Source organism: Herpailurus yagouaroundi, unplaced genomic scaffold (genome assembly GCF_014898765.1).
Source record: "Herpailurus yagouaroundi ecotype Mexico unplaced genomic scaffold, PumYag 181, whole genome shotgun sequence".
In the NCBI taxonomy this organism is placed as follows: domain Eukaryota; kingdom Metazoa; phylum Chordata; class Mammalia; order Carnivora; family Felidae; genus Herpailurus; species Herpailurus yagouaroundi.
The window spans coordinates 35,742,289-35,764,842 of NW_024412412.1; the positions used below are offsets into that span (position 1 = coordinate 35,742,289).

A 22,554-nucleotide genomic window follows, 5' to 3' on the forward strand; every position below is an offset into this window, starting at 1 on the left:
TGGAAGGGAAAGGTCTTTGCCTAAAACATTTCTGGCAGAGAAGTGGCTACTGAAAGGCAGAATGCATGAATCTAAGGTGAGTTAATCTCGGTCTTAAGACCTTAAGGGAAAGTTGAGCTAGTTTTGCACCCCTTTCTACCTGACAACCTTGTGGTAGACTTGGAGATCTGGTCAAATCTGGGGCTTTGAGGGCCGCCTTGAACTTGTGACAGCACAACAGGAAAATCTGACAGAGGTGGGAAGTAACCCTCACACAGTGAGGATGTGAAGAAAATGAAGCTATTTCTTAATGCTGGAGACCTGTCAATATGGTAGCTGCTAGCCTCACATGGCTGCTGAACACTTGAAATGTACCCAGTACAACAGAAGAACTGAATCAAATTACATGGAAATTTAAAATTCTGTTCCCCAATTGTATCTTAATTAGTTTTAAATTAAAATGCCATTTTTAAAATGAAATCAAATTTAAACTTGAATTCAGGGAAACCTGACATTCAATTCTGTAACTACTGGACAATTTCTAAGTATGTTCGGTATACTTGAATATGGGAATCTACTTTGTCAACTGTAAATTTTATGAAGTCTAAATACAAATCAAGCATTTCAAATGAGTAGTCAGCATCTGAATTAAGATTCCCTGTTAAATGTACAATATACAGAATCTTGAAGACTTAGTAAAATAAAAAGAATGTCAAAATTCTAAATTTTTAAGTCTGGATTACACATTGACATAATATTCTGCATACATTAATTTACATACAATGTATTAAAATGAATTTTGTCTGTTTCCTTTTATCCCCTTTTAATGTGGCTACTAGGAAATTTAGAGTTACTTATGTGGCTTGCTTTTCTATTGGACAGCACTGCTTTAGATGGCCTCTAAAAGACTGTTAAGGAGTGTCCTGTTTCGAGGACTGGAGAAACTGCCTATGACTTTTCGGCAGGGCTCTCTACACTCACCTGTCTCTATTTTTCGTAAGAAGATTTCGCTCGATGCCTTCCATCAGGTTTTCAAAACACAGATGCATAGCCTGCTGCTTCTCTGGTGGCTGGCTGTTCACGATACTGTTCCTTAGGTCAGAAAAATACTGGGGCAAGGAGTGAGACAGGGTAAGGAGAGATGAGGCTTATTAGCCTTCCCTCTTCTGCAGGGTGGAAGGAATGTTCTTCTCCAACAAGAAACAGAATTATCTACCAAAACTGGGTACCTTTTTTGATTCAAGCAAGTACTTGCCAGATAATTTATCTTCATCTTACTTAAAAATCAAGAGTTTTAAATTTGTAAACACTCTAAGGGTCATCTGATCCAGGTTCTTGATTTTATCTTATCTTTTAAGTAATCCCTACACCCAATGTGGGGCTAGAACCAACAACCCTGAGATCAAGAGTTCCATGCTCCACCAACTGAGCAGGACTGGTGACCCGGATTTGGTTTCTTTTATAGGAATCTCTAGACTTCCTTATATTTGTTTGCGGTAGAGCTGAGCTAGAATTTAGGTCACAGGTGGTCTGATCTCCAGGTATATTCCCTTCTGGTAACATTTCCTCAGCCTTTACCTTTGTCTGAATTGCTATACATGGTGACTTCTAACAGTTAAGTGATTATGTACTTGTCAAACCATGAACAGAACATGCTCAGAAGACAGGCTATCTTCCCTCTGCTTTACCATCATGGGGTGTTCCTATAACGTTCCCCACAGTGCCCTGGAAAATGATAGCTAAATGTGTCTGCCCATGCTTCTGGCTCTCTTACCTTTTCATTAAGTAGTATCAAGCCAAGTAGGGGCCGAGACATAGACCACTGGTTCCTACAGTCTTCAAAGATGATGATGTTCAGCACCGTTGACAGCATCTGGAAATGGAGAATCTGAGGCAGTGACCTAGTGGGTAGCTACCCAAGATAGAATTATAGATTCCAAACAGAAGAGTTTATTGGGTTGAAGTCCTCTTCTGTCTGGAGTAAACCAGGCAAATAGTTTATGAAGTTTCATTTTAATCTTCTATTATGAGGTAAATTTTCTAAGGTATTTCCTTTCCTGCTTTTTAAATTGGTTTAATATTTCCTCTAAAAATGGACCTTTCCAGTTCACCCTGTTTTCTGTGGGGAATGGGATGGGTCACACAATGATCATACTAGGTAAAATCCCTTTGCACTGTAGCTCCCCGGTACTTGTCTGAGAGGAGATAGCTTTTTTTTTAAGTTGTTTTTTTAAAATGTTTATTTTTGAGAGAGAGCAACAGAGGATCCCAAGCAGGCTCTACACTGACAGCAATGAGCCCATTGTGGGGCTCAAACTCACAAACTGTGAGATCCTGACCAGAGTTGAAGTCAGAGGCTTAACCGACTGAGCCACCCAGGTGCCCCAGAGACAGCTTTTATAACATTTTGGGGATGTGATATGAATGTGAATTATTTCAGTTTCTTTAGAGAATAATACAGACAAAGGTGAGACTAGTAGCTAAAAGCTAAATAATTCCATTGATCCCCTTTCCTTATCTATTTTTATCTATTTTTGCAAATCTTATTTTTGCAAAGATGCAGCATACAAATAAAACGATGGCAAACATATGGTTTGATCTCTGTGTGGTCAGTTATTTCCCTCTGTCCTGCATTCCTGTTCCCACTTTGCAAATGGGAGTAGAAGCTTTATAGCTGGGTGCTGCTAACTTGTGCCCCGCTTATGGCAACAGTCATTGCTGTAGAAGGAGGACAGGTCCAAGGCATAGGGGTAGGTGTGACACTTGGAAGAACAACTCAGACAGAACCTGATTTTTTCAGATTGTTTCTGTCTGATGATTGCTCAGCAAACTCAAAATCCACTGTAATTTTAAGGTGTAAACTTCACTTCGGCAGCATTATCCTGGTTGAGACATAAGACTCTGCATCTTGCTTGGCCTTTCTTCTCCCCCAGAGAGGGTCTTCCACTGTAGAACACCCCACAATGCCTCCTAATGCTCATGTTCCTTACCTGCTGGATCATCTCTGGATGCTGCTGCATGATATGCAGAAAGCGGTCACTCTCCTGGTTCAGAGGTGTTGTCCTCTTCTTGGTGCTCCGTGACAGTTGCTTAAAGAGGTATGTCACGATGTGGTCCAGACAGGAGCAGCAGCCTGTGCATACCATGGTGTCTGGAAGAGGGGCAGGGGCGGATTAGAGCAGGGATATGCAGCTGCTGACGGTGACCCAGGCAAACATGGGTTGCCCTTAGCCAAGATCCCATAGAGGCAGAGGTACCCCGGCAGACTGGGAACTGCACCCGTTTCAGTCAACGCCTTGTGCTGGGTGTTTCCCATTAGCCTCTCACCCTCATCAGATAGCAAGGCCCGATCCTAAGTCTGAGAGTGTGTGTATGGTGATAGACAATATAAATGACTGATACTGACATTATTGACTCAGGTGGTATGGATGTAGGTCTTCTGCTTCATTAAAAAATAACAAACAATTTAGTATAGCAAGTACTTCCATTGTGCCAGATATTGTGCTAATAAGGACCTTGTAGGTATTCTCTCTTATTTATCCTCTTGAGAACTCTGGGAGGTAGGTGATCCATTTTACAAATGAATAAACCAAAGTCTAGAGATCATATTGCTAATAACTGGACCGGCCGTGAGGAGAATCCAAGTGTGAGTTGTTAAGCCTCTGCTCTGAGTTACAGGGGTGGCACAGCTTCGCACTACCTAGCAACATTCCTGGTCTGTCAGAGGACCTGTATTCTTGGTTTCCGAGGCATCCTGTGGGAGCTGCAGACTCGTCTGTGTAATTTACAAAAGGGACACTGCAGCACAGCTTGCAGACAGCGCGCTGACCACGTGAGGCACAGGCCAGGGCACTGAGGGATGAACCCTTAAACGAGTCAACCATTCTGTTTCTGTTTATACAGAGGGCCCTCTATTTTTAAGGAGCTATAAAACAGCCTTCCAAAGCCAGGTTGGATGCCTTGGCTAGACTGTCCTAGATATGCCTCTGCACCCTGCTGGAGGTAAATGTGTATCAAAGGGGTGGCATGGAGGTGTGGATGACTCACCATGTAGGCAATCCAAGTCATCCAATATGCATTTGCAATATATGGTGATTATTTTGCAGTTGACTTAATCCTCCCATTTACGTTCTGCTCAGCGTACTACAAAAAATGTATTTTTGGGGCACCTGGGTGGCTCAGTCAGTTGAGCATCCGACTTCGGCTCAGGTCACGATCTCATAGTCCATGAGTTCGAGCCCCGTGTTGGGCTCTGTGCTGACAGCTCAGAGCCTGGAGCCTGCTTCAGACTGTATCTCCCTCTCTCTCTGCCCCTCCCCCCAGCTCATGCTTTGTTTCTCTCTGCTCAAAAATGGATAAATGCTTAAAAAAAAAAAAAAGTATTTTCTTCTTTGAACACATACACACCTAATATACACCTATTAAGACTGCTTGAAGGTACCCAGGAACAAAAGGGTTGACAGGAACCAGATGGGAGTAGGGGGAAAAACTTGTGAAGCTGGCTGTGTGAACACCTTCCACAGCCTCCAATTGCGGTAGGTTAGAATCCAGACATCCAGATACTACGGGTGCCTTTGTGCCCTCCTGCTCCCCCTGCCCCCCGCCATCTCTTTCCAGCTCTACTCCCCCCAACCCCCTTCTCTTCTGCACCAGAGTACCGCCATCTGAATTTTCTGATTCTTTCTGGGCTGTAGGTGCTAGTAGTTGCAGTTCCTGATGCTGGGAAGCCTCCCCACTAACCTGATACAGCCCATTCACCTTTTTGGTTTATGCTTTGATATGAATGCTTTCAGCCAGGCCTTGTCTGACCCCCACCTCACCTCCTCAAAACTAGTTTAGGTATGCTTCTTGGCAGCTCTCTCAGCACTCCGTCCTCACTGTAGTAAGCAGAAAAGTGTAGGAAATAGGCAGTTGTCTATGTGTCTGCCTCATCCACCAGATAAAAAGCCCCTAAAGGACAGGGACTATGTGTTGTTAACTACTGTATCCTTAGTGTATAGCACAGTACTTGGTCCTCAGGACAGGGTCAGTAAATATTTGCTGGATGAGAATGTACTCATGAATCTTATACTCTCTGTGGTTAAGGCCAATTCCCCCAAAGCAGTAACCCTTTTGGATCCTGGGGCAAAATTCTCCTTTTCTGTTAAGTGGTTAAAACCAACCGACACGGGCGCTCACCAAGTGCAGTAAGTCCTTCAGAAATGGAAGAGAGAATATACATGATGACATGAGGTTCCAGGCTTGCAATAAAGTTCATGTGGTCCTGGGTCAGGACTTCCAGTAGTGAATAGTAAGACTGGCTAAGCTTGGGGTAATCCTGTGGGAAAAGAGGACAAAAATCAGGTTAGCATTGTGCACCTCCATATGCAGGGAGCAAGATCTTAAATAAAACAGCTCAGTTCCCTTCAGATGGGCAGACAGAAGAGCTAGCTGGAGCTAGCGTAAGCTCTCCAGAGAAATATTCAATCAGTGTTGGCAAAATAACAAACAAAACCCCCAAACAAAAACACGCAAACAAGATGAGGGGCTCAGATCTTGCCAATGATGCTTAAGGCTTACCAGGAGGTCACTATGGGGAATAGAGAGGAGCAGCTTGATGAAGGTCTGTAGAGCATTGTCCAGGGCATCGTCTCCATAGAGACGGAAGACTCCAAAATTGACATAACTCCCACTGAGGGCAGCCTTCAGCATGGAGAAGCAGATGGAGATGCCCTTGAGCTTCAGTGCATAGACCTGATCCTTTGGGACCTCTCCTAGTGTCAGGATGCGATTGCCTGAGTGAGTAGACAGACATGTGGTAATATATTATTTATTCAACCACATTGTAACTGATAGTTTCTGTAACCAACTCAACCCTCTTACTCAAAGGCCCTTGGTGTCAGCTGGCATTGTAATACTGTCCTGGTTATTGCCAGGGCTAGCCTGAGACCTACACTGCATACACTAGGGCGACTGAGCTGGAATTCATTCCCAGGGTTATGCTCCTCTAAAGCCCTTACCATACATTGTTATCATCTTGCTTGTTTCTCTGAAGAGTAAAATGCCATTGGGGGAAGAGACGTCAAATTGGAGCCGCTGGGACCTGAGCAGAGAACACAGAAGGAGAAAAAGTCAGGGGTATGTTGCTGGAAGACTGGGATACTTGAGGCTTGGGGGATTCTTTTTGCACTAAGATGTGCAGATTACCTATCCTAACATGGAATAACCAAGTTAAAGATATTTAACCTGTGACAGAGCTTGTATCTTAAAGACTAATACCTAGACTCAAGTTCTGCTTCTCAAAGTGAAAGCATTTAAAAGAAAAAAAGTGAGGCAGATGAAATTACTCTTAAAATTGTCCATTTTGATTAAAGTATAGTTTCTACAACAGTCATTTCTTGGTAGTACTAACTCAAAGCTCATCAGACATTAATCTACATTTACCTTTATAGCTTTGGTGGCAACTAAGGGAGGGTACAAGCACTATTACCACTTTATAAAAGAAGAGAGGCAAAGGGACTGCGAATGCTACAGGACAAAGTAGGTGAGGCAAGCATTTTAAACAACTTGAGTTCTGGGGTGCCCAGTTGGGTTTGGCTCACGGTTTCACGGTTTCAAGCCGCATCGGCTCTGTGCTGGCATCTTGGAGCCTGCTTGGGATTCTCTCTCTCCTTCTCTGCCCCTCCCCCACTCATGCTCTCTCAGATAAATAAACTTGAAAAAACAAACAAACAAACAAACAAACAAACAAACAAACACTTGAGTTCTGAGTTCCTGACTGTTCTCTTGACCAGAGCACCTCTTCTTTGGTTTGCTCCACCTTTTAAATGAGCTTCTAGTTGGTCTTTTTAATGACTCTAGTTGGTTAAGGCCTCATACCTAACAGTCCTCCTTGATTCTTCTTTCCTTTCCTCCCCACACTGGATCCATCAAGATCTAGCTCTACAGTATGCCCTGAATCTATCTACTTCCTGTGCAGTCCTTCTGCTCCCACTCTTGTTCCCCCACAGTCTCTTACTTCAGAGTAGAGTGATACCTTTAAATAAGGTAAAAAGAGATCATTTTAATCCCATGCGTAAAAGATTTCTGCAGCTTCCTGCTGTAATGAGAATGCACTCGTCCTCACTACTGCTGTCCTAAGTTGCTATATGACTGGGTCTCTGCCGGCCTGTTTGACTTGTCTACTATGGCCTCCCCTCATTCACCATGCTCCAGCCAGTGGTATTTTCTGTCTCAAGTCCCCATGAGCTCATCCCATCTTAGGGTTTTTATAGTTGTTCTCACTGTTTAGAATGCCTTTTTTTTTTTAAACGTTTATTTTTGAGACAGAGAGAGACAGAGCATGAACGGGGGAGGGTCAGACAGAGGGAGACACAGAATCTGAAACAGGCTCCAGGCTCTGAGCTGTCAGCACAGAGCCCGACGCGGGGCTCAAACTCACGGACCGTAAGATCATGACCTGAGCCGAAGTTGGATGCTTAACTGACCAAGCCACCCAGGCGCCCCTAGAATGCTTTTTCCCCTTATTTTGCAGGGCTACCAGAGTCTTTCTTGTCATTCAGAACCCAGCCTAAATATCACTTTCTCTGAAAGGACTTCTCTGACCCTCTTCTCCTTCAATTCCCATTTTATTAACTTTTTTTCATAGCACTTACCATTATTTGAAATGATTTTCCATGCTTGTTTTACTGTCTTTTCCCCTGAATGTAAAATCTAAGAGAGGAGAGGTTTTGTCTGACACAACAGCTAAGAAAGTGGCTGGCAAAGACTAGATGCTCTCAAATATTTATCTTGTAAATGAGTAACTCTTGATTATAAGCCTGACGGGAGGCTACTGCCACCCCTCAGTAAGGCAGTTTTAAAAATTAGTTATCTCAGGTGTGCCATGAGAGGCAGATACACAGACCTGAAATTCTAGTGAAGTCAATGTGCCGGATTACCGTTTTCCTCCATCCCTAAATTTTTTGGCGAATCTAAAATTTGGTATTTTGGAAGTCTCTCTTACTTTCTTCTTAAGTAAATCTTTACCAATCCAGCTGCAATCTCGCAAATAGATACCTTTCTTAAAACGGTATTCTAATGCACCCGGCATCATTCTCAAGTAGTCCTTCTGAAATGAGAACTTTGAAATGTGGTAGGCATGGCACGATTACTGAGTGTTAACTTTTATATGTGGGTGGCAAAATCAGAATGTTGGTTGCCAAATTCACTTCTTGTAAGAATGGGTATCTTGGGACTCTTTTCAAGGTGACTTATTTCCTGCAAGCAGCTGTGGCTTTGTGTGGCTGGGGCACCCTTTTTCCAAACATACAAAAATATACATACGTGAACTTTTATAGATATTTTTTGCAAATTCTATTAGCAGTGAGTCTTATTATCTTTCACAATCTGCCCAAAACATTAGATGAAATAATTTCTCCTAGAATTCTCTTGGGTAAAAGGGCACTTGTGCCCTTTGAAAATTTCCTCTTGCTTACCTATTATGAACTAATTCAGCCATGAGCTTGAGCACAGGTGTGGTACAGGCTGGATCATGGTACCATAGCTCAATTGCCCGCTGGAGAATTGGCATGTAGGATGGATATCTGTAAATGAAAAGCTAAGGAAAAATTCTGAATCCAGAAAGGTACAGAATTTAAAATAATCTCTCCGCATTGGCCAAGCACAAACTGTCAAGTTAAAGTTCTCTAATTTCCTGCCTCCTGCTTGTTAATCTTGCAGTCTTTCTAACCAGACTGTGTGTTCTTAAAATTTTCATAGGCATCTAATAATGTGCTGTAATTTACATAATGATTTTCTTCTGAAGAGCATAACGTATTTCATATTGTTATTTATCCTCTTATCCCTTCGTGACAGGGAAGCAGCTATTTCCGTTATATAGCTACTGGAGAAACAGGCAGTCAGATATGAAATGATTTGTTCAAGGTTATGAATCCAAGGTTAGGCTTTCTAATTCCTAGGGAAGCTGTCTTTTCTTAGTAGATCGAAATGTCTCTTTTTTCTAAGTGTGGCAAAATTCACATGCCGCAGCTCCACAGGCATTTTATATCTGGGGCCCAGAAAAGAAAGTGGTAGGAAACGACTTCGTTCATTTCCCCATCTCTCTCACGGGAGCAGGTAGCGCTATGCCATCACACCACTATGGAATGGGAGCTTACGAGTTGCCTTTGGGGGCAACTCCTTGCCTTCGTTGCCTCCCTAACCCTGCCCACCCTCATCCCCCATGACTACACCGCCCATCCACCCTCCAGTTAAGGCTTGCAGTAGCACGCTCCTGGTCTGTATTAGGATACATCCACTCAAACAGCATCATGAAACTGGTCTTGGCATTGAAGGCGAAAGCTATCCCTCTCAGGTCTCTTACTAGGCCAACCAGAGTTCGCTGTAGTAGAAGGCAAAAGTAGGTTAAAACAGAAGAAAAACCAAACCTATAACTACTTGATGGGGATTTCACAAATGTGTAATCAAATTCTTCCACCATTCAACAAATACTCCTTCCCAGATATTCCGAACTGATCTCTTCCCTACTAGAATGGAATCTTTTCACTTAGAAAATTAGTTTTGTAAGCCTGTTATCTACTAAGAAAAAGCAATGGTTCCTGATCCATCACAGCAAAAACAGAAGCTGATAAAGTTTTAAGACACTAATATGGTTAAGTTCTAAGTAAAAAGGAGAAGAGCAAAAAAGCTTGATTGAAGAAGAGTTAGGAAAAAAGAGGATAAAAATGGCCAAAAAGTCCACACAAGAAGAGGCAGAGGGACCACATATCTGAAAGGTCTGGTACCACACCTAGTTACAAAGGCATCAGCACCACAGGAAATCAAATGCAGATCCTGCAGGGAGGAAACACAGCAGCCTCCATCTTACCAGCCCTGGTTGGAGGCCCTGGAAATAAGACTGATGTGTAAATGTTGGAGGGTAAAGTACACTTTCACAGTGAAAGAGATGGAGGCCTAAGAGGCAGATACTGTGCCATCATGCTGCTAGGTGGCATGAGGGCCAGGGTTAAGACTCATACCATCGAGACTCCAAATCCTCTGTTTCTCAGTAGGACTTTTACTTGTCCCGTGGGCCCTGAATAGCAGGAAGACTGCTTTTAAAAGCTGATAATCAACAGGCTCAAGGACACGGGCACATTTGGGTGTCCTGCCTCATTTGCCAAAAATGACTGTACTTCTGGGGCGCCTGGGTGGCTTAGGCAGTTAATGTCTGACTCTTGATTCTGGCTCAGGTCATGATCTTGCAGTTCGTAAGATCGAGCCCTGTGTCGGGCTCTGCACTGACAGCCCTGCTTGGGATTCTCTCTCTCTCTCTTCATCCCTCCCTCCCTCCCTCCCTCTCTCCCTCTCTCTCCCCCTCTGCCCCTCCCCCACTCACACACTCTCTCTAAAAAAACAAAACTGACTGTACTTCTAACAGCCTGCTTTAAGCAGACAATTCTCTTCCTAAACTGATACCATAACCTGTCTTCAAATCTAAGACACAGCAACTTTAAAAAACTTATTACATGAGGTGTGACAAAGATGTGGAAAATGCTTGCAATTCGTGGCCAAAATGGTTCTTTTCATTAATTTCACCTGCTTTGGTATGGAAATAAAGTGATGGGGAAAAGGGCTGCTATTCAGTGATATCCCTCAATTATCCTTGGTACTGGTTAGTACTCCAGCTCAAGTTACTGACATGCTCCACACTAAACTCAGCTCTGAATAGTACCTATCTCAAAACACTGGTAGAAAGAGGGGAGACAGCCGGGCAAAGTGGTGTTGCTCTGTGACTTCCCTGATGATTTAGAGACAGAAAACTAAGAGGCTTTCTAGAGAAGAAAACAGAATTTTAGAATATTAGGTAAAGCCTGGCATCTTGGGGCAATACTTCTGGCTATTTGGTGACTATAATTCAGCTTCAGCATCATTATGAACACTGCAAAAAAGTCCTATGTCCTACAAATATTAATAGCCTAGTATCTTCTGGTTTTGGTCCAGAGATCTATAGACAAAGAGAGCAGGTATGTGTGAAGATGAGGAGAGCAAAAATCAAGAAATGATAATTCTGAGAGCCAGAAATCAATAACTAAAGGCAACTTTAAAATTCCATATATGTGGAAATTCATACACCCTTCTAAATGACTCCTGTCAAAGAAGAAATCTTAATGGAAATTAGAAAATCCAAAGAACTGAATGAAAATGAAAATGTTACATACAAAAATTATAGATTCTGGAGGCCTATTTCATGACAGTGTTAATATATTTAATGCTATTCAACTGTACACCTAAAAAACGGTTAAGCTGGTAAATTTTACATTATGTAAACCAACATGTGGAATAATATGCCTAGAGGGACAGTTATAGCTTTAAATGATTACATTAGGAAAGAAGGAGGGCTGAAAAGTTAGAATGGAAAAACCCCAAGAAAAACATATGAAAATAAACATAAAGAGCAGACTGAATGAAGTAGAAAACAAAGATATAACAGGGTTTTGTTTTGTTTTTGCAAAGACTAATAAAGTTGACACATTTCTGGCAAGACTGATCCAGGAAAGAGAAAGCACAAATATGCAGTATTAAAACTGAGAGGTGACACATAACTAAAGATACAACCAGAGATCAAAAAACAATAGGAAAACACACAAAATAACTTTATGCTACTACATTTGAAAATGTAGACAAAAATCGTAAGTATTACATAAGAAAACACTTTAACATAAAAACAAAAGACTTTATAAATCTCTACTGGTTTGTCGATTTCAAAATCCCAGGAGCCCAAGAGATTAAATAGAAGTGAAATCAGTGGGAAATGTATGGATGAGCACTATTTTCTGTAGTAATAGCTAATCTAGTTTCTGTCAGAGGCTGCCCAAAAGCAGAAACTGGTCAATCAGTGGGTGAAGGACTCACCTTTGCCTCTTGCTCGTTGAAACTATTAGTGCTAAACATCTGGGCCACAGCCTCAAATGCGGCTGTGAGTGGCAGCATGAATTGCTCATACTGATCTTCATCCTCTCCTGAAAGGTAAACAACCCAGGGTGTGACTCCAATATAAAAAATTCAAAGCTATGCATGCAAGGAAAATAAGATAGTATGAAAGATGAGCAGACCCGAGGATAATTCAAGGGGGCCCCTTTATCATCCCCACGGGTATGAGTACTAATTTCAGAATAAAATATACAGAGAGAATTTTTAAACTAGAAAATGGCCAGAAGTCATCCAGTCCAGGGATGTCCACATTGTGTCTGACAATACCAGAGGTTCCTATGTGTATGAGGTACTAGGTTTTTATTTACTTCTCCTTAAGTGACAGCTGACAGTCAGTTAAGAAAGGACCGAGTCTGGTGTATGAGAACCTGATGAGACTCGTACTGGAGTCAGGTGCCTGTGGAGGCTCTCTTCACACTTCTCTCTTTTCACTAATCTTCCATAAACCTGGAAGGTTCTGTAATGTTATATAGTAGGATTGAACTTAAATAGCTCAGAATGAAGACAGTGCTGCGTTTCAGTCATTAGTTGACCCCAAACTGCTAATATCACATGGCAGCTACAAAGGCTCTTAAGCCTTGTGGGTTCACATGTGCTAGTGAACTGGGCGGGGGGGGGAGGGGGGCATGAAAAGTTGTGTTGACTGTCTTGAGTGGGTTGCACCTTCATGTGGGGTAGAGGGTTATCTGGCCAACAACATGCATTTAGGCCTCAATTCTCTTAACTTTCTGAGGACAAGTATGAAATAGGTTTTAAAAATCACTGCACATCAGATGAAAACTTCTGGCACATATAGTTCTTCTCTTCCAGTTACAGGGACCATTATAGCATGATCTGTTCTTGGTGAAATCAGATCGTTATTTCAGACAGTTTTGTTACTGATGAAACAACAGGAAAGACCTCCCCCACATCTAGTTTTCCATGCTCAAGTAAGAATTTAGAACAATGCCAGACTACTACGCGAGCCTCTAGGATTTATTGCAGTACCTAAATCCACCATGAGGAGACGCCCAAGTGCCGTGTAGAACGTAGTCCGACACCTCATGTCTGTCAGATTGGACTGATTGTTAATACCCAGAAATGAAAAGTGCTCGCTCTATTAAAAAAAAGGAAGACAAGTTAAAAAGATAAAGACATGGGTCACAGGCGGAAGGCAAGCCAGGAATTTCAGAATTAAGGAGCCGTTTCAAGCTAATGGCCACATCGTCATTCCTTAAGGGTATGAGTGGGATTAAAAATTTTTTTAATGATTGTTGTTATCTACAACTAATTTATCTTTCTATGAATAATAGTAGGCAGCTTCACCATAATTCAGATAATTTGGATTCCAAAGAGCAGCTCAAATGAGAGTAAGTGTGATCTGGCAGTGTGAAGGGAGTCAGGAAGCAGTCTCTGGCTGTGGGGGCACTACGGACCTCAATTGAAACATTCCCCTTATATGGCTGAGGAAGTGTGGGTGGCTGGCTGGAGAGGAGAACCGGGAAGAGGTGCTAAATCACTCACCGTGTGATTGTTCAGCATGAACTGTACCGCACTAAGCTTCACTAGTTTCCTTACACTACTGTATGTGAAGACAAAGAAAGAAGGTCAAGGAAAGTGTGTGCAAATGAAGAATCTTTAATGCAGAATGCAACTTTCTAGGATAAAGTAGTTTCTTTCTTGGCTATGAATTCCATACCCAGATTATCTTATTTTCCTTAAGCACTTGAATATAACACCTGCCAAACGGGGGGAAAAATGTGTTTTCTTCTAAGCAGTATTTAACTGATTGATGACAGAATACCCATACCAAACTCCTATCTGTAAGAAAAGAGATAAAACCCAGCAGTTCCCCCCCAAGAATCATGAATATCCTAGGACAGCTTTTCTCACTGAGGCTCCTAAGAGCAAATTAAGCCCTAAATCCCTGCCTAAGGCATCCACGGTGTGTGGTGAATTAGGTTCTCTCTTATGCATTTAGAATGGCACTAGTTACGTACAATCTTAAAAGTCACTAATTTTTATAGGGTTTAGTCTCTTGTAGACCCCTGATTGTGGAAGCCTGCCTCAAGAGCAATTCAAACTTTATAGGAGACTTGGTCCAGGCCAAGAGGGAATACAGCCACTACTTTTACTGCAGGGCCTGGAATCAGGCTGCTTCTAGCAACAGGGTGACAATCAAGGTGGACTCTGTCATCACTGGGGATGCAAAAATCATGGCCACAGAGTGCATACTGATCAGACAGCTCTGCTATGTATTTCTGGATCTTAGAGATAACCAGGCATAAATCTGTAGAAACTGTTAGCTTATGGGGTGGCTCCTATTTGGAGTCTGGAATTCTCCCTGGATTCTGTGTGGGTATTGGCTTTGGCTCCTAGGAGAATGGAGAATACCTGAGCACACATAAAGCTAAATTAAAGTGGAAGCAGCAGGAGGCCATGATTTCTAAGACTGTGGCAAGCCACAGTTCCTGCTGTGCACAGAAACCGGCTTAGAAAAGGATATCCAATGGAGAGATCATTGAGAAGCTGTAGTGTCTTGGAAGTGATTGGTTCACAGCGGCCCCAGTACTTCAGGTTGGTGATGCTGGAGGACAAAAAGAAAAAAAAAGCAGGAGATACTTTTGATTTGCCTGGTTTCCTTGAGGGTTGGAAGAAGAAGAAAATCATCCACCAAGAGTCACCACACATCTGCATCACCAATTCACAGACATCACAACCACAAAAAATGGGTATAAAATCTCCGTACTTACATTTGGTTGACTAGAAAAATTATCCTTCAGATAATCTTCACTACTTGGTTCCAAAGCTACACTGGCCCATACCCAGGCCCTTGGAATTCTGGGGCACTCCAGGGCTGATTTCTGCAGCAAGGGTAAGAGATTTCTGCGGCAGTGATAACATGCAGACGTATGCAATTCTGCACCTGCGCCATCCACTGTCAGCTGCAGAATTCTAGTAGCCCTTGCTTCCGGGTTCTTGGCTGGCAGAGTCCTTTAGACCCCCTTTGCTTTTTGCATCAAATTATTAACCAGCTCATGAATATGGGTGTTTAGGATTGGGATGGCTGGAAGGGGAAAAATGTCACTTTGCACACAGCCCTGGGTAAAATATTTAGCTCCTAGTTGTGTGCTTTGAGATACTGAGCTCCTAAAAAGGGGAAAATGTAAACAAAGGGGGCAAAACTTAAAAAAAAAAGCAAACAAACAAAAAAAGGGCCAATTAGGAGCTCCAACTTTGAAGACAGTTCAAATAGCACTAGATTTTGCAGATTCAAGACTCTTCAAGAGTGTGATAGTTCTTGAGAGGAATAAGCCTGTTTTAAAGTGGGGCTCTCCTCCTGGGGGGGGGGGGGCACACCTAGTGGAAATCAGCACCAGAAAACGAATGCCTACTCTGGGCATCTCTGGCAGCAGGGTGATTGGGTGAGAGGCTGAGCACCTCTGGGGAGGGATGTCCATTTTGCTAATGCCATGACAGGGTTTCACCGGTGATTCCAGAGGCTATAGAGGAGATTCCACATGAGCAAAATTAAATCCTTGCCTGTACAAGCCTGGAATGCTCTGGGGCCGGGCCATATCTCTAAGCACAGCTTGTCACACACTCAAATGCACAATTTTCTGACGCAAACGATCAATGCTGGAATACCAAGGCACTGGCAGCATAATGCCAAGATCACATTTTACAGTTGCAAGGGACTCTTGCTGATGGCAAGCCAAACACTTACATTTTTCCTATGAAGACGCTTAGGACCATGGTCTCATCATTCAAGCCCAGAACTTCTGAGAGTCGGCGGTACAGCTGGTGTTGTGTTAAGGGAAGAGAAAGTAATCAGAAAATATGGATTAGAAAAATCACATCTCAGTACTGTGTTCGTCCTTATTCAGGGGTAAGATGCGGGAAGAAAATGGACAAAACTGTAGGGGAAGTCTTTGTTGAAGGGATTAAGCTAGTTTCGAAGTATTACTTGACACTGGATAGATGCTGAGCTATCTTACCAGTCCCCTTCGACCCTGAGATTATAAAGACTATCAAAACCTTCTGCTGTTCTCAGTATCAATTCATGTACAGAAACTGAGAATTGCCAGTGTTGAGACCAACAGATGTTTTGACTGGCCATTTGTTAAGCATAGGGAGCATTAGAGAGACGGACCCAATTCTTTGATGAATCTCTCAAAATTCTACAGATGAAGAAGAGACGTGGACTATCCTGATACTAAAACCCGTGTCTGAATTGTTATCACATGTTTCTTAGTTAGCAATTCCGCAAGCCCAAGTGAGAAAGAAGTAGAGCCAACTGAGAGTCTGTTACCTTAGAGGATTTTTGCACCTGGTCCCCAATGTAGATCTTACGAAACTGTTCAAAAAAGCTCAGCATGGCCAATTCTAGCTTCTCGTTACCCGCTTGAGCCAAGCGAGAATCTGTCAGGTTCATCAGCTGGAGCACCCTAGAGGAAGAAGAGCAATGATTCTCTCAACAGCAGGATATCCTGGTCACTTTAGAAAATCCAACCTACCCTCCAATGGTCATATGTGTCTCCTCTCCTTACCCATCCTATCTAAAAGGCATTCTCTACAGGCTCTATGCTCTGCTGAGAGAACAAAATTCTCTATTTCTGCCCCCATAGGAACCATAGCCAGAGAATGAATATGAATGTCCGGTTGGATGTTTAAAACTTCTAGTCCATTGAGACCGTAGGCTGAATCAGAACTCATAATTAGCTTAAAAATAGTGGACCCCACCCGCCCCCGACCAGTATTGGGGTATTGGTCTTCCTGAAACTTCTGTGAGACCTTGAGTAAAGCAATTTATTTTCTGAGTCCCAATTCCTCACCCATAAAACGAGGGAGACTGGACTAAGCCCATGGTCCTCAATCTTTTTTCCCACAGAGCCATGAAGGGAATGGACCCATGAAGGACAATGCCCACAGGTAGGTAAAAGCTCCAGGAACCAAGAGCAGATATACCACCGTGACCTCATCCCTGTGCTACTGTGACCTTGTCTCTTTTCCCCGAGCCTTTTCCTGGCGAAAGAATGCTGGAATGCAAGCATATAAGTACTGAATGAGTGTTATTACAAGCAAGTCATCTGACATTTTGATGACATGAGAACAGGTGATAAACTATTTCCGACACATCATGAGTGAATCAGACTCAGGCCTGATGCTGTAACACTCAGTGTGAGAAACGAGGATACAAGACACTGTCTTCAATTTATATTAGGACACACACACAGTGTCACACCAAGCTGCTGAATCAGAAAGCTTATTTGCTTTCATCCTTATCAAATCTTTGGTCGGCTCTTCAAAAAATGCCAGTGTGACATGCCGTGAAGACTTTTGTCAGGATTAAGGCACCTAAGGGCATACGGGCATCTGATAACAGACAAATGGGAATTTTCAGAATAGGAATTACGGATTGAAATGTCTGGGAACCAATATATTCTAAGGCATCATGTTAAAATGTGCTTATCTCTAAGGAGAGCATCTCAAAGTTCAGAAACCTTCAGGGTGGCGGTTCCCCAAGGTCACACAATACTGAAACATGACCTGCTCTTCTACTTGCATTCTGACAGGAGGGTGCACTGGGGTGTCCAGTGGCTACCAGACGCATGACATCATGACAGACTGAATGCGGACACAGATCTGAGAATCCAGCTGACTTCTGGGCCACACATTAAAACAAAGACACTTTTCTCATTAATTTTTTTGAAAAATATTTAAAAAAACATTATTTCTGTTGACATGTTTTGGGCTTATTGTTATTTTTAAATGAATAAATTTAAACTTTCTCAGTTTTACTTATTTTTATTTTTTAAAAAAGATTTTTTTTGGAATGTTATTTACTTTTGAGAGATAGAGAGACAGAGCATGAGTGGGGGAAGGACAGACAGAGAGAGGGAGACACAGAATCTGAAGTAGGCTCCAGGCTCTGAGCTGTTAGCACACAGCTTGACACGGGGCTCGAACCCATTAACTGTGAGATCATGACCTGAGCCAAAGTCAGACACTCAACCTACTGAGCCACCCAGGCGCCCCTAAAAAAGATTTTCAGTAATCTCTACACACAACGTGGGGCTCAAACTCATAACACCGACATCAAGAGTTGCATGCTCTACTGAGCCAGCCATGCACCCCAGTTTTACTTTTTAATACGAAAAATATCAATAGCTGTATCTTATTTTCTTTTTAAGTTTTATTTAATTTGAGAGAGCAGAGACAGTGTGAGCAGGGGAGGGGCAGAGAGAGGGAGAGAGAGAATCTCAAACAGGGTCCACACTACCAGCACAGAGCATGATACGGGGCTCAAACTCATGAAACCGTGAGATCATGACCTGAGCCGAAACCGAGAGTGGGAAGCTTAAGTGACTGAGCCACCCGGGTGTCCTTTTGATAGCTATATCTTATAAACAAAAGCTCTTTGAGATTCTCAAATACTATTTATTTATTTTTAAAGTTTATTTATTGAGAGAGAGACAGAGAGGGAGAGAGGGGAAGAGCATGCATGTGCGCAGGGGAGGGGCAAAAAGAGGAAGAGAGAGAGAATCCCAAGTAGGCTCCATGCTCTGCACAGAGCCTGATGTGGGGCTCGATCTCATGACTATGAAATCATGACCTGAACCAAAATCAGGAGCTGGATGCTCAATGGACTGAGTCACCCAGGGGCCCCGAGATCCTCGATACTTTTTAAGAGGACGAACAGTCTTGGTGAAAAGGTTTGAGAACCTCTGCAATAGAGTATTAAAAAATCCTGCCTTTTTATTTCTGTGTTAGGTGAAATTTTAGAAATCATTAAATGTTCATTTATAGGTTTTTTTAGAAAGATGGATAAGAATCACAGGTACAAAGTAACTTGAAATCCTCTGGGTGGAAAAGTTATGTCAAGAGATTTGAAAGGCTGCAGAAACTCTGCAATTCCATATTTGGAAATATTTGAAGAACCACAGTTTCCTATTAGTCTCACTCTGCTATTGCAAAAGTAGTCCACATTTCATTAACTCTGAGATACTGTCCTTAAAACTAAAAGCTACTCCCTACTGTCATTTTCCTAATTCTGTATCTATCATTTCCTTGCTGAATTACTGCAGATGTTTCCTCAGTAAAAGCTGAAGGTAGAATTCCTGCTATATTTATAAAATGTATTTATAAAATGTCTGCAGTTGGACCTTCATTTTCATGGGCAATCAGGTTTGTGAGATTACATTCTATACATGGGGAGGAAAGCACTAACAGAAGCAGGCCAGGCTCCCGTGGTTTGAGAACACCAAAAGGAGCGGTGGCAGTCACAGCAGTGAAATAGAAAGCCTCTGTGAGACCACTTACCGACAGACAAGCTCGCCATCCATAGCATCTTGCTCATCAGTGCTGGCAAATGAAACCCGGCCACCAATCACTGCGCCAATGATGTAAACCAGCCATGTCAGCCTTCCTGCAACAGGAAGAAGATCTATTAGTGTCCACTCCAGTGGTTACTTCATTGAAGAAATTTCCTCACAGTGAGGTTCATTTCTTACTATGGGCTTCTGTAATCTTAAGAACACTATGGTAAAGCTATAATGCCTAACTTTTCCTACAGAGTATAGCTATCACCCCACTCTGCTAAGGGTGATGCCAAGGGGGAAATTCATTAGGTAACAGACATTCTCCTATCAGACAAGGTCATTACTTTTAGAGTCCAGTACTTTCTTGAAGTTAAAGACATCCATGTAGATAAGATTTTGGTTACTCTTCCCCAGCTACCTGTGGCATTTATTTATAATAGCCTTTTGTGCAGATGGAGGTAACTAATGATGGAAGAGTCATTTTGGGGTAAAGGGAGGAAAGAGAGGTGGTGATAAGGGGCGCCTGGGTGGCTCAGTTGGCTGAGCATCTGACTCTTGATTTCGGCCCAGGTCAAAATCGTGAGTAGGAGGAACCCTGCGTGGAGCCCTGATTGGCTCTGTGTTGACAGTGCAGAGGCTGCTTGGGAGTCTGTGTCTCGCCTCTCTCCCTCCCTCCCCCACTCCCCGACTTGCACTGTCTCAAAAATAAACATTAAAAAAAGAGAGAGAGAGGTGGCAATGAGTGAAGGGGTACCGGCAGCACCGCCTAACAGGCCGCATCCCCCACCCACTCACCCTCCTGCACGGCGATGTCCATGGGGCTTGCGCTGGCGCTCTGTAGCAGCTCCTGATAGGACTGGGCAGACTGGTCGAACAACTGCACAAGGAGTGCACAGGTCTTCTCGTATTCACAACGTCCGATAGTAGACAGTTGGTCCAGCTGCTGCTGCACCAGGCCTGTGTCCTCCAGAGGGTCTTCCAGTCCATCCCTGCTCCCGAGGGAAGAAGAAGGCGGCTCTCTTAAAATATGCCATTGATTTCCTTACCACGACAGCTCTTGTTCTTCTGCATTTAGCCAACACTTACACTGGTAGAGGCCCACATCCCTACACTCCCTTTTGCACAGAAGGAACATATATAAAAAGTGGGAAGACCAGTGTCGTCACCCTAGCATGCGTCTTCTTTAGATAGATTCTGTGTGTTCGTGTCCAGTCTTTTGATCTGAACAACTGCTCCCTTAACATTCGTCTGCCTCAACCCTCTCTATCTTATGCTTCTCACCCCAGGGGCTCTTGGTCCTTGACTATAATAACCTTTGGGACTACAAATATCCTGTCCTCGTGTGCGGTCTTTGTGGCCCAATCTCCAGAAATCTCCAGATTTTAATGAAGCAATATGAATGCTTCTACCATATAATATGAACCCTCAATGGACTCTCTGGGGTATCAAATACAACATTCCTGTAGCAAAATGTATCAATATTATGAATAGTCACAAAAAACATAAGTTTTAGAAAAAACTATAAATGGGCTCATACTAGCACATGCCAAGTTTTGCCACCAAATGCATTTTCATTCCAAACTGATGAGAAAATTTGGTTCTAGATCTTGGATTTCAGAATTGCAGTTGAGGCGCTGTGGATCTATACCAGGTCCTACCTTACCTACTGCTCCTAGATTTAAAAATCTTGTCATACTGCAAGCTCTTTGTCTATTGCTACATTGTAGTGTGACACCCCAGCGGCTGCAACACCGCCCCCACTACAGCTAGAGTTCACAGTTGTGGGTGCACCATGGTCCACACACTTGGCCAGGACATAGCTGTGTGATCCTTCGAATAACCTTGCCCAAGAGCATACAGCTATTAACTGGCTTCCCTGGGCACAGAGCCTGCACGTCTAACCACTCCTCAACACTGCCTCAATGAAACCAGCTGAATCCTCAGGAACAGAAACTATGTCACTAAGAGAATGATGCTTTCGGGGCTCCTGAGGGCTCAGTCAGTTAAGTGTCTGACTCTTGATTTTAGCTCTGGTCACGATCTCATGGTTTGTGAGATCCAGCCCCACATCGGGCTCTGCAATGATATCGCGGAGCCTCCATGGGATTCTCTGTCTCCCTCTCTCTCTGACCCTCTCCTGCTTGTGCTCTCTCTAAAAATAAATGTTAAAAAAAAAAAAAAAAGAGAGAGAATGATGCTTTCTAGTGGGCTTCACAAATACTTGGATTTTGAAATGATTCAAGTCATTAACAGTTGAGACTATCACTCATGGCAATTAAATGTATTTGACTCTGAGCCAATTAAGATCTGATTTTAAAAGTACCTCAGACCTTCAGAATCCAAGTAAACTACCCTGAAAAACAGCTAACAAAAAAATCTACAAGAAAGGTCCCTAAACAAAGAATAACTTCACTTTATACAAGTCATTTTTGAAAGGGTCTAACATTTCTTTAGCTATAGATTTCTGGTCTAGTTAACAGTCAAGGTAGACAGAAACCATGTGTTCCTATAATACAATCGGCTATCCACTGCCTAGGATCATCTCCTAGTAAGCTGTGGATTGTGTCATCTTATTTATCCATTTATTTCTTCGGGAAAATAAAGCACCTATAGCTTATACATAATTCTTATCATCTATAGCTTATAAATATTCCTCTCATGTTTAAAGGAAATTAGTGGCAAGGACAAACAGTATACTGATATTCCTAGTAGTCAAAGATATTACTAAGGATGGCAAAAAAGAGGGACATAATAAGTATGTTAAAGAGAAAGACTATTCTTTCAGATTTTATGCTCTCATCTGCTATTCTGCTGACATGAAAAAATGGCCATTAACAGCATTAGCTCCAAAAGAGAATCATGTCAAGAATGCCTTTGCCAAGTGGGTGTCTAATCTCTGGCAAGTCCAACACCAGGCAACTGGGGAGAGAATACAGAACCCTGTCCCAGGTTCCTTACCTCAGTATGATGTGCACAGATTCCAAACGGGATGTGATATAGGCTTTGGTGACCTCAGGAGTATAAGTTTCCAGCATGTGGGGCTCTGTGGCTTTCACGTATGGCACAGAGGCTGCCAACCGCTGCCACAGGCTCAGGAGATAGTGCACGCTATTCGGGGCAAATTCCCAGTGCTAAGGAAAGCCAAAAGAGTAGGAAGTATACTTCTCATTTCTGTACACAAACATTAGTCCCATGCCACTTGACACAAAGGATAAAGACTTGGGGAAAAAAAAAGACAGATTTTTATGGGCTTTGTTCTGTGCATGACAACTCATCCAATGTAGTTATTAGTATTTCAGAGATTAACCATCTAATAAAAAGA

General features: G+C 42.7%; 1 protein-coding gene and 1 long non-coding RNA gene across 3 annotated transcripts in view; one reads left to right on the forward strand and one right to left on the reverse strand.

Moving 5' to 3' along the window:
* The window catches only part of XPO7 (exportin 7), a 40,537-nt gene that overhangs the window by 1,639 nt on the left and 16,344 nt on the right, over window positions 1–22,554 (reverse strand). For both annotated transcript variants that reach the window (XM_040490361.1, XM_040490362.1), the window contains exons 11-27: window positions 22,191–22,363; window positions 20,028–20,221; window positions 19,234–19,339; window positions 16,223–16,358; window positions 15,638–15,711; window positions 14,417–14,497; window positions 13,435–13,498; window positions 12,919–13,027; window positions 11,854–11,960; window positions 9,252–9,340; window positions 8,436–8,543; window positions 5,979–6,061; window positions 5,539–5,753; window positions 5,158–5,296; window positions 2,970–3,130; window positions 1,754–1,852; window positions 961–1,088 (exon numbers count right to left, since the gene is read on the reverse strand). In XM_040490361.1, the coding sequence (XP_040346295.1) occupies window positions 961–1,088; window positions 1,754–1,852; window positions 2,970–3,130; window positions 5,158–5,296; window positions 5,539–5,753; window positions 5,979–6,061; window positions 8,436–8,543; window positions 9,252–9,340; window positions 11,854–11,960; window positions 12,919–13,027; window positions 13,435–13,498; window positions 14,417–14,497; window positions 15,638–15,711; window positions 16,223–16,358; window positions 19,234–19,339; window positions 20,028–20,221; window positions 22,191–22,363 (2,066 nt within the window). The remainder of the gene's footprint in view (window positions 1–960; window positions 1,089–1,753; window positions 1,853–2,969; window positions 3,131–5,157; window positions 5,297–5,538; window positions 5,754–5,978; window positions 6,062–8,435; window positions 8,544–9,251; window positions 9,341–11,853; window positions 11,961–12,918; window positions 13,028–13,434; window positions 13,499–14,416; window positions 14,498–15,637; window positions 15,712–16,222; window positions 16,359–19,233; window positions 19,340–20,027; window positions 20,222–22,190; window positions 22,364–22,554) is intronic.
* On the forward strand, window positions 16,744–17,654 carry LOC121039898 (uncharacterized). Its single transcript, XR_005795042.1, has 2 exons — window positions 16,744–16,842; window positions 17,487–17,654. It is a non-coding gene; the product is annotated as an uncharacterized LOC121039898 (long non-coding RNA).